We start from the raw sequence: 12,460 nt of genomic DNA, 5'->3' as shown, positions 1-12,460 counted from the left end.
CATAACCTTGCACTGAGCAAGTGCTGCAAACCAGAAATTGGCTGTTCAGTCAACAGGGTGGCACGGTGGCTCGGTGAGTAGCACTGTCGCCTCACAGCAAGAATTTCCTGGGTTTGATTCCCAGGAGGGGCGGTCTGTGTCCTTTCTGTGCTGAGTTTGCATGTTCTCCTTATGTCTGTGTGGGTTTTCTCCGGGAGCTCCGGTTTCCTCCCACAGTCCAAAAACATGCAGTCAAGTTAATTGGAGACACTGAATTGCCCTATAGGTTTGTGGGTGTGTGTGTGTGTGTGTATGTGTGTGTATGTGTGTCTGCCCTGCGATGGACTGGCACCCCGTCCAGGTTGTTACTGTGTGCCTTGCACCCATTGAAAAGCTGGGATTGGCTACAGCACCCCCCCCCCCCCCCCCCCCCCATTGAATAAGCTGTTAAGAAAGTGAGTGAGTGAGTGTCCAGTCAATGGCTTGAACCATTGACTCAGTCCAGTGAACCATCAGCGCCCTTAATTAATACCATATGTAATATTGAGAATTACATTTTTAGGGGTCTGTGAACTATTTTAACTAAGCCGCTCAGGTGGCGCAGCGGTAAAAACACACGCTGGAACCACGATGTATTCGAGATCCCAGGGGCCAATGATTGGCCTGTTGTTCAGATAGGGGTGAGATATTAAAAAGCCGGAGAGGGACTGTCTCATAACTAATGCAATTACGACCTCTGAGTAATTACGAGATGAGAAAAAAGTTCTGTCAGGGTGTGTCTCTTCATACATAGTGCTGAGCTGCACTGCACTCGTCAAAAAGTGTAGGTGATAAGATGCATACGGCTGCTGCCCACGTGTTGGAGGGGGCGTGGGTTAGCTTTGTTCTCCTCAATCAGAGCGGGGATCGGTATTGGTGGAGAGGAAGCATGACGCAATCGGGCAATTGGACGAGCTAAAAAAGGGAGAAAAAGGGGAGAAATGCATTAAAAAAAAACTATTTGAACTTAGAAAATCAACACAACATGACCTTTGTCCAACTACTGAAAAACACAATGTATAAATGTACGCATATGCCATTTTAAATTAACCTAGGGATGTTATCTCTGGTCTGTTTTAAATCAGTTGGTATTGTCTTAAGGATATTGATCTTTGAGGATAAGTCATTTTCATGTCATTTAGACATGAAGTATTATGCAATAGGATTTTTTTTCCAGTGTTGTCAGCATTTCTGGACTGTTTATGTTTAACTTAGATTAACCAACATTACATAGATAGTATGAAAGTCACATAAAACTGGAGCACAATGTGTGATCTGGCCTTTGACTACCCCGGTCTCTTATTTAAAGTTAGGCTCCCATCTTCAGATGAAACATTAATTCTTTATAGGTTTGCGCAGCATAAACCAGGCTTAAGTTGACTTCAGTGTGCTTCTTGGCGTGGCTGGTTTGAATAATGACGTTTGCTCATCTCTCTTCAGTGAGAGAAAAGGTGGTGGGGAGTGTTAATTAGAGAGGAGAGTGGAAGATTTCACCCATGTCTTCTCTCTTGTGTACACCTATACAGCATCCTCAAAGGCCGAAGAGCTGCCGCTCTACCTGGGCTTTCAGACCTGTCACTTTCCCATCACTGTGCAGCGAGCAGAGCCAGCTGGCCGACCTCCCTTTTAAAGCAGACACATTCCTTTGTAACCGTTTCCAAACACCCTACACACCCCCTTCAACACCCGTATCCCCTCCAAACACTCGTCTTAGTGGACTGATCAGACCACGGCCTCCTCTCCCGGGAGCGTTTTGCTCCCCAGCCTGTCTTACTGTTTGTGTCTACAGTGACTTGTGTTCATTTCTTTTGTCTTTTTGTTCTATTTTGTTTTTTTATTTTGTTTGTTTAAATGACTGTGATGTGTTGAAACTGTGTGTACCATAATGAGGGAGAAAAAGCACTGAGCCCCAAACTGCTGCAAACCCTCCCTGGATGCTCCTTCTCTTTGTGTGGAGGGTGCATCAGGAGAGGTAACACGAGGATGGTGAGGGGACAGTGGGGGTCAAACAGCTGACTCCTCATGGTGTGGTGGGGTTATGTGTTTAAGTCAAGCTCAAAACATAGCCGTGGTAGGGCAGTTTGATGGGAATTTTATACATTTATTTTCATTTGCATGTGCTCAGGCAAACAGTAACCAAGTCCTATGGCTTAAACTGTGGTTATACTTGCTGCATGCTGACTTATAGGTGTATGCACCAACATAAGCACGTGCTATGCAAGCAGCTTCAGTCATATACCTTCTGCCTTGATTTATAAGCTGTTTCCAGTAAAAGGTTGCCAGAGCCAAAACATTACAAATGGCATGGTTACAGCTGTGTTATAAATTGCAAAATACGAATATGCAATTAAATAGTATGCAAATTGCAGCATAGCAATTTCCACCGATCAGCCATAACATTAAAACCACCTCCTTGTTTTTACACTCACTGTCCATTTTATCAGCTCCACTTACCATGAAGGAGCACTTTGTAGTTCTACAATTACTGACTGTAGTCCATCTGTTTCTCTGCATGCTTTGTTACCTCCCTTTCATGCTGTTCTTCAATGGTCAGGACTCTCCCAGGACCACGACAGAGTAAGTATTATTTGGGTGGTGGATCATTCTCAGCACTGCAGTGACACTGACATGGTAAGGGTGTGTTAGTGTGTGTTGTGCTGGTATGAGTTGATGAGATACAGTAGTGCTGCTGGAGAATAGTCCACCAACCAAAAATATATCCAGCCAACAGCGCCCCGTGGACAGCATCCTGTGACCACTGATGAAGGTCTAGAAGATGACCAACTCAAACAGCAGATCGTCTCTGACTTTACATCTACAAGGTGGACGAACTAGGTAGTAGTGCCTAATAGAGTGGACAGTTAGTGGACATGGTATGACACTGCAGTGCTGAGAATGATCCACCACCTAAATAATACCTGCTCTGTAGTGGTCCTGTGGGGGTCCTGACCATTAAAAAACAAGGTGAAAGCAGGCTAAAAAGGTATGTAGAGAAATAGATGGACTACAGTCAGTAATTGTAGAGCTACAACGTGCTCTTATATGGTAAGTGGAGCTGATAAAATGGACAGTGAGTGTAGAAACAAGGAGGTGGTTTTAATGTTATGGCTGATCATTGTATCTCACTATTATGGGATGCATACCTGTGTAGCAGTATTAAAATTCTATTTAAAACTCTTTATCAGACCTTGTAGGTTTAATCCCTTAATATGATATAAGCTTTTTGTGGCTAGGAACAAGATCAAAGATTTTTTATGACAAAAATGTTTACAACAAATACCTTTGACCAATACCATCAACACTCTGTGTTGGGCTGTGAACATCAGTGACACTGCCCGGTAACACATACATTTTACAAATACATTATTTTTCTAATTGTTTACACCAACACAATAGAGAAAATGCAAGGCAGCAATCTTGCATTTGCAAATGTCCAGCTAACAGCAAGTATAACCCTGGCCTAGACTTGGACTGCCCTAAAACTGCTCTGCAGACACATTGGATTATGGTGTGTGTTGCTCATTAAGAACAGACACTCCTGGCACTAATTCTCCGTTCCCTCCTTTCATTCTATAGGTGTGGCTTTCCCCACGAAAGGCTAAAAGAGCTTTCGAGGATCCTCACTGAGCCCCTCATCCAATCCGAGTGTTAACACACATGCGCTTTCATTTCACAGCGGCCTTGTTATTTCTCGAGTGCTAATGAACTCTGAATATAAGCCTAGCAGTCAGTAGGACGTACCACTGTTCTGTTTACACTGACCATTTCATGCTCAGTGACGTGTAGTCCATAATGCTGTGAATATTATCAGCTCTATAGTTGTCAGTACTGATTTGTCTTGTAAAAAATGGTAACAAAAAGGGGTTGTGTCTCTTAAAGTAGCTTAATTACTAACCTTCTTAGATATTTCTAATCTAAAGAAATGTTTTAGTATTTGACAAAAAACATGTTTTACAGATGTTGGCACCTCTGCATTTAGTCTCTTTATTATAGAGTCTCTTTAAATCCTCCAGACATCAGGAACCTTTCTTCTGGACTCTCCTCCTAAACACCTCACAGCTTTCTAATAGGCTTTAGGTCAAAGGCTTGATTTTGTGCAGCCATGTTTTTAGTACTTTATGGCGGCCATAATTTTAAGTATCCTACCAAGGTTCTCAGGGCCTTTAAAGGGAAAACAATGACAAAGCATCAGGTCCTATACTATACTTTATGTTAGCTTTCTTTAGTGAACCATCTGTTCCATTAACACCCAGCATTTGTTGCCAAAATACACTGTTTGTTTCATCTAACCATGAAACCTGTTTCCATCAAATATACAGTGAGTCTTATTAAATCCAGGTGCTAAAGTTTAAGATTAGACAAAAAAATTATACTTGAATTAGACTTGATGACCCCAAAAGCCCCGATTATGATCCTTGCAGGCAAAAATAGAAATGTTGCCTCTCTAACCATCCTTCTTACTATGATTGGGGGCACAATACACTTGTTGATTCTAGCTCAGGTTGATTTAACCCTTATGTTCTGTTGACTTTACTGTCAACACTGACTTGACTGCCTTGTTCCTCATGGTCCCAGAGACCCCAGTGTTATGTAGGTAAAATAAAATTACATTAAGTTCCAATTTAAGCAAATTAATTAATCAAATTAACCAGGGAAGGTGGAAGATTTTGTGTGTGTGTGTGTCAGCTGTACCCTCAACACCAAGCAGAAACTAAAAACATAGGAAAATCTATTGCTTTTAATCATGTATTGTAGCAGAGGTGCGCCGAGACCCCAAAAAGAAGAGGGTGTAAGGACACACCCCACATTATAAATATAAAAATATTGTTTCTTGGCAGTTTCTATAGAATTAGGAAAAGTAATGAAAAAAGGCTATTTTGTAAGCTGTTTATGAGGCTCTGGTGTTTTAGGGAACCCAAACAGAACATGAGGGTTAAACTAATCTTTTTCCAACCATGGATATGGAAATTTACAGATGTGTAGCTTTTATTTGTACCCATTCAAAACAGGAGGTCATGGGTTTTAAAAGTGGGTCTTAAAAGTTCCTAAAAACGTATTAAGTTAAAACTATAATATAAATTTTAACATGCTTCAGTTACATTTAATTTATGAGAGGAGCTGCCAAAATTGTGCCACTTATTTTTGTTAAGAGCTATTTTATGTGTTTTATATTAAAATAAGGTTAGATTCGTTTCATGTACACGATGGCCCTTTTGCAAAAATAAATTTTTTAAAAACAGAGACACAGGACTGTTCTATTGACTGCTAAGGTCTATGGTTTTGTTTTGTAATTTTGATTTTTTTTTTTTTTTTTTTTTTTTTTTTAAGAGTTCAAAAAATTAAAAAAGTGATCTTGCTTTACTAATCACTTAAGTCACTGCTGTTTCTATCTTGTTTTCTACCTTTTTTTACTACTGCACATGTGCCTAAAAGCTATAATCTCGGTGCCTTTGGCCAGAGAGCGATTATATCAGTATTATATTTAAGAGGAAGTGGAAAATGCACTTGTTCCTGTGCAGGATTATGTGACTAGTAAAGCTTTGTTCTGTTCTGTGTGTGCTTGTGTACTGTGTCATTTATGTCCATCATACTACTCAAGCAATGCATGGATCCACTTTGAATGAATGCAGTGTTGTTTTTTTCCACTTTCAATATGCTATAAACAAGTATTATTTGTGCCTTAACTTGTATTTTTTATTATTTACCCTATAATTGTTATGCATAATGTAACTGGTCACACTGGTTTATGACGACTGTCCAGTTTGGTTTGATTTCTTTGATGGATTGATTTTGTAATGTTCAGCTGATCTAATCTGTGTATTTGGTGATATTATTACAATCCAAGCAGGTGCAGTGACAACTAAAGTTCGAAGGCACGAAATGCGGGTCCATCCTTACCAAAGGATAGTGACCACAGACAGAGGTTAGTTTAGCTCACATGCTTACGTGTTTATCACATGTAGTCACTTACTGTTGGTCCTAATCTGCTTCACAATGAGCAGAAATAACCTTTGTTATTCAATCTTGCTAAAGCAGGCAGTGCAAACGCATAAACGAGTAAAAACACGGCACTTGCAATCGCAGATATGAAGTGGTCCACCCCATTCCATTATTTTGATGACCTTATGATTAGAACATGATGTTGATGACAAATAATGGACCCTTTTTTGTCATAAATAATGTATTTAAGATGTCCCATAAATTCCTATAGTATCAAAGTTTATGCATTTATTTTACAGGCATTTATTTATTTAGTGCTTTAACCAATTACAGTGTATTAATCAATCATCAACAAATGAGTAAAAAATGCAGAATAAAAACTAAATAAAAACTAGATCAGTTTAAAAAGCAATGCTGCAATGAGCCATGCTGCCACATTAAATAAATGTCCATTATTTTCAATTACAGACCAAATTCTGTAATGGTTAAATAGTGCCATAATATGTTAAATATAAAATATAATCAGTGCAGAACAGTGGCACAGCTGATGGAATAGGTGCTTCACAGCAGCAATCATCCCGCGAACTGGATTCAATACTCACCTCTTGTCAATACCAGTGATGCCTTGCATGTGCTCCCCAGCATAAAGCAGTTAGTGAAAAATGAATAAATACATTATTAAAATTACATGGGTTTTGGATATACAGTCCCCTTTGCAATTATTGGCACTAATTATTGGTTACTGAGCTTAACCTCATGCTGAAAAGATGGGAAAAATCCAACAAAAAACATCAAGAAATACCACGTGTCATTATTATTGGCACCCCACCAAAGTCTTAGAAACAAAATGTAACTTAAACATTTGCTTCAATTATATTATTTTTAAGCTGTGATCAGAGTGTCCAGAAACTTTGAAGTAGTTAAACATGACTTTCTGATTCACTGGGGTATATAAATATATGACGTGACACGAATTAAATTCTTCATTCTTCACCATTAAAAAAAACTAGAGAACACACAATTTAAATAAGGCCTTAAAATAAATGGCCTTTATCTACTCACAGCTACTCACCTGATGCCCATATGTACAGTGAGGGCAATCACTGAAAAGTTCCTGTTAACTTGGACTCTGAATCTGACAAACTCGCTTGGACATGGACCCAGGTTTTTTTGCCACCGTGCACAGTACAGTTGGAAAAATATATAGATCCTGGGGTTACCAGGTTTACAGATCAACACTAAAATGTTTTACTCAACACAAATTTTTAGTCCCCTGTTCTAAACCACATAGAAACTTGTGGGGTGAGCTAAAGATTAGAGTACACAAGAGAGGACCTAGGACCATGAATGATCTGCAGAGATACTGTAAAGAAGAATGCTCTCAAATTCCCTGCACTGTTTTCTCCAAACTGTTATACAAGAAGATTAAGTTCTGTTTTCTTAGCAAAGGGAGGTTCTACAAAATATTTCAAGGAATGGGAGGTTGTGCAAATGTACTTTAATTACAGGTTGGATTTTTCTCATTTTTGAGGTGAAGCTAATTCACCAAAAGTTGAATTTCTTATAAACCTTTTTACTCATCTTTACTAGGGGTGCCAATAATTGTGGAGGGGATTGTATAGAGACTATTTGACTGATTTGGTCAGTAAAGGCTACAATGCCTATTTGCAAAATTGTTTATTTAATAAAGTTGATCATAAAATAATTATTTTATTAGAATTTTAAAAAGTAGCATGGCTTTTTTGGAACGATATAATTGAATGAATTCTATTCTTTAATGCAATGGAGCACATAAACAGAAAACTTTTTAAAACACATCAGAAAACATAATCAAATTACAGTAACCACATTAACAGATCCTTTGCAGCAACTACAAAAGCATAAATTAATCATACATAGACTGAAACAAAGTCTGGTTCCTCTCAAGGTTTCTTCCTGTAATTATAAGGGAGTTTTTCCTTGCCACTGTCACCCTCGGCTTGCTCAACAGGGGTTTTTAGTCTGTCAGTCCTGGTTGCTTTGAGAGACTGTCTATTGTAAAAAGCAACTTGAACTTAAAACTCTTCAGTTCAGCAAAGTATTAAAACAGACCGTAAAATTACAAACTGTATTCTCAATGATCCCTTTAAAACAGCCCCTTACAAAATTAATAAATAAATAAATGTAAAAAATAAAACCTATGTAATCTGATGTAGATGGTTTTTGATTTTAGAAGTTTAGGGTTTTAGTGGACTTTTGGTACTTCTGCACGAGTGGATCCAGGTGAATCTCTTATTAAGACAAGTATGTTTATTAGAAAAATAATACTGTAGGTGATCAGTTCAGTCTTAAGCATGAATCCATTATCAGCAGCAAGCAGATTATTGTCTTATATGATTTTGTATTCCTGTTTTCATAATTATCATTTATTTCTCATACCATTTGTGTTATATGTTTTATTATATGGTACTACTGCTTTCCAGAACCCATTTGCACAGAACTTCCACTTTTCCAACCTGTGCATTTTTACTGGATTTTAATAGATGTCTCATTTTTTATTTCAGTTGTTTTTTTATTATTATTTCATACTGTTGGTATTTGATCAAGTGACTCTATGTGGCACAACTTTTTTTTTATTTTGCACTGAATGAGTCAGAAGCATTCATCTCCACTGCTCAGCACAGAGAGAGAAAGTGAAACCTCCACCGAACCTCAGCTGACAGAACTGAGAATCTGTTGAACACATTTGTGTGTGATCAAAGCTGCATAGTGTTAGGCTTGACCACTGTTGTGTGGACAGAAAATGTTCAAAGTATACATGCATTTATTCCACTTGATACATTTTTTATGTTTTACTGTAAGCTTCATTTGAATTGTTTTGTTATTGAAGAGAAAATAGTATTTACTTGTGGCTTCTTAAAATATATATAAATCTCTATATAAAAATATAAAACAGGAATGTATTTGAAATGTCAGAATTTACTTTGCAAAGAACTAGCAGTGATACTTTAGAGGGTTATTTGTAGGAGAGGAAAATATGCATCATAGTTGCTTTCTAGCACCACCTTAGAGAATTTCCTATATTTTTGGATATATGTTAGGGCTTTATATGAACGACAGGACTTTTCCAGTGTTTATATGCAAAAGCATTTTATATATGATGTGTCCTGTGAATTGTCAATAGTTGAGAGCTGAGGGTAATGGCTACATTTCCCACAGCTTGTGTTTCCATGGCTATTATGTTATCTAGTTATCTAGAGGATTCCTTGTAGTGTTGCTTTGTATCATTATGGCCAAGATTTTTATGTTGTAAATGGAAGAAAAATGAATTTTAAAAGGAAATAAAAACATTTATTGAGTAAAAAATATCCAACTGCTGTTTTGGCCCTAAATTATTTCACCATTCAACATGAATTTCACTAATTTCCTGCTTAACCAGTCATCCTCATCATAACTTGCAGCCTGCTGCTTAAACCTGTGAGGAGCTCTAGTGCTTAATAGCAGTCAGCTAACACGATCCTGTGCTGGCTGCTTTCTAATCTATCCTCCCATTTCATCCAAATCTATGCCTGATCATTCACTTGACTGCTACTAACCATTAGACATGTTTACTGCATTAGGGTTCATTACCTCTTTTTATTTCCTCTTTATCATATAACCTATAGGAATAGACTGCTACCATTGTGTTGGTAAAATCATGCTTTGATTTTACTGCATTGTGTAGATTAAGACCAACAGTTTTTCCACTGCTCCCTTCACATATTCATGCCTTAAACAACACCGCTGACGAACTTAAGTGTTGCATAAGGCATGAAGAGTGGTCTCAGTTGGAGCCTAATTTTGATTAGTAGATCATATTACCATCCTGCTGTCACTAGCAATAACTAATCCTCTCTATCTCTTTTCTTTTCCTCCCTCCTTTTGTTGCCCTTCCTCCTTTCTCCGTATTTTCCCCTTCTTTCCGTTTCTCTAACCACCCAGCCACCACCGGCAACTAACCCCTGACCTTCTGACTTCTCAACTCCACCCAATGATGACCTGCCATTGCCTGCCTGCAGATCACTTCTCTGCTCTATTAACGAACAAATGAGTGAATAACAGAACGAAAGAAAGAAAGAAAGAAAGAGAGCATTAACCAGCTTTCCGCAGCATCCCTCCAGCCGATCGGTGGACAAGCCTGGAAGATGCCCACCGGTCTGACAGGTCCGTCTGGAGCAGACCACCCTGCCACTAAAGACCTGCACTGAGTCATTTGTAAGCAATAAGCAATAATGGTTCGTCTAGTTTTTATCAACTGTAACACCCACATACCCTCAACCCTAAAACACACATACATGACCAGCCATCAGTCGAGAGAAAAGAATACGCAGTTCTCATCACCCTGCGGTAACATAAATCTGAATGTATTCTGTACTGGTGTGACATGAGTGCAAGCACCTTTCTATTTAGACTGGTGATTACATAACCTGTCGTCTTCTCTGAAATGTGTCTAGCAGATGAAAGAGAGCTTTAGACAGACTTCATGGCATACACACGGGCAGAACCAAGCGAATGATGAACACAGAGCTGTATTACAAAGCATTTCATCCCCGAACAATCGAACACTTTTTTTAGTGGATGAATCTCTCTGAGGATGTATAAGCCATGCTTACCTAACTACTGTATAAATGTATTAAATTTGTAGATAAAATGTGTAAAGACAAAAAAACGTCATAGAACACATGTACAGAAATCTTTTTATTACCCTTCAGTGCAGGAGAAGAGATCATATATATTTTTACATCAGATTTTTTATACTCTTGTGAAATGAAAAAAAGAAAACACTGAACCCTTTATGAAATAAAAACAATCCAGTTTTCTAGAATTGGATGTAGAAACAGATGACCAAACCAACCTTTTCGTTCTACCGACGGGGGTTGAAATGGGAACATTATAAAGTGCCTTATCATACTTCTTACGGTTTCTTTGATATATATATATGTGTGTGTGTGTGTGTGTGTGTGTGTGTGTGTCTCATTGTTAGGGGTGAATGAGCAGGCCAGCTCTTACTGCACACAGCTTTCTCTGAGAACAAAATGCATTCTGATTCTCTACAATCCCAAATAACAAGTACTGATTTTTATATGCTGTCAAGTACACTGTTTCTCAAATAAGGGTATTAGTACTACTTGGGGCAATTAAAAGAAAAACATTATTAAGGCAATAATAATATTAAAAGTAAGGCAATAAGAATATTTTCTATTGAGAATTTGAATAAAAAAAATAAATAAATGGGCATATGGAAGCTACAAAGTCACACTTAAACACAGGGCCGGCGCTAGGGGGGGGCTGAGGGGGGCATTGCCCCCCCAAATTGTGTCTTTGTCCCCCCAAGCAAAGCAGTCCAGAACCGGGGCTGCTTAAACATATTAAAACAAATATCTAAGAACACAAATCTACACCGATCAGCCATAATATTAAAACCACGTCCTTGTTTCTACACACACTGTCCATTTTATCGTCTTCACTGACCATATAGAAGCACTTTGTAGTTCTACAATTATTGACGGTAGTCCATCTGTTTCTCTGCATGCTTTGTTAGCCCCCGTTCATGCTGTTCTTCAATAATCAGGACCCCCACAGGACCACTACAGAGTAGGTATTATTTGGGTGGTGGATCATTCTCAGCACTGCAGTGACACTGACATGGTGGTGGTGTGTTAGTGTGTGTTGTGATGATATGAGTGGATAAGACACAGCAGCGCTGCTGGAATTTTTAAACACCTCACTGTCCCTGCTGGACTGAGAATAGTCCACCAACCAAAAATATCCATCAAACAGCGTCCCGTGGGCAGCGTCCTGTGACCACTGATGAAGGTCTAGAAGACGACCAACTCAAACAGCAGCAATAGATGAGCGATAATCTCTGACTTTACATCTACAAGGTGGACAGTGAGTGGACACGGTATTTAACAACTACAGCAGCGCTGCTGTGTCTGATCCACTCATACCAGCACAACACACACTGACACACCACCACCATGTCATTGTCAGTGCAGTGCTGAGAATCATCCACCACCTAAATAATATCTGCTCTGTGGGGGTCCTGACCATTGAAGAACAGGGTGAAAGCAGGTTTAAAAGATATGTAGAGAAACAGATGGACTACAGTCAGTAATTGTAGAACTTCAAAGTACTTCTATATGGTAAGTGGAGCTGATAAAATGGAGAGTGAGTGTAGAAACAAGGAGGTGGCTTTAATGTTATGGCTGATCAATGTAAATAAAAATGATAAAGAACGATTTGCTGCTGTGGTACCTCTTACCAGTAAGACTTAAAGTGGCTAATTAAAGAGAAATCTAATTTATGATACAACTCTATTGTTGGGCTATTGCTTACATAATTATATTAATAATTTCCTCACATTAGCAACAAATAAAAATTGAGTTGGACTAACCATGCCTGTGTAATGTCTGTGAAATTTAGAACTGTGCAAATTTAGAACTGTAAAAGTTACCAACAGCCAATCTAAAATGTATTTAAG

General features: G+C 38.5%; 1 protein-coding gene across 5 annotated transcripts in view; it reads left to right on the top strand.

Moving 5' to 3' along the window:
* LOC134315018 (KH domain-containing RNA-binding protein QKI) overlaps positions 1-10,247 on the top strand; it is a 161,128-nt gene extending 150,881 nt beyond the window's left edge. For 2 of the 5 annotated variants that reach the window (XM_062995912.1, XM_062995911.1), the window contains exon 7: positions 1,545-2,404. In XM_062995912.1, the coding sequence (XP_062851982.1) occupies positions 1,545-1,648 (104 nt within the window). In that variant the 3' untranslated portion in view covers positions 1,649-2,404. Of the gene's footprint in view, positions 1-1,544; positions 2,405-3,594; positions 3,906-5,863; positions 5,942-9,918 lie in introns of those variants that run through there. The other 3 variants (XM_062995914.1, XM_062995910.1, XM_062995913.1) reach the window with 3 other exon arrangements.
* Positions 10,248-12,460: the final 2,213 nt, after the last annotated feature.

The sequence above is a fragment of the Trichomycterus rosablanca genome, chromosome 5 (genome assembly GCF_030014385.1).
Source record: "Trichomycterus rosablanca isolate fTriRos1 chromosome 5, fTriRos1.hap1, whole genome shotgun sequence".
NCBI lineage: Eukaryota > Metazoa > Chordata > Actinopteri > Siluriformes > Trichomycteridae > Trichomycterus > Trichomycterus rosablanca.
Note: the sequence above shows the minus strand (reverse complement) of the source record. Positions and strands in the feature narration are given on the sequence as shown.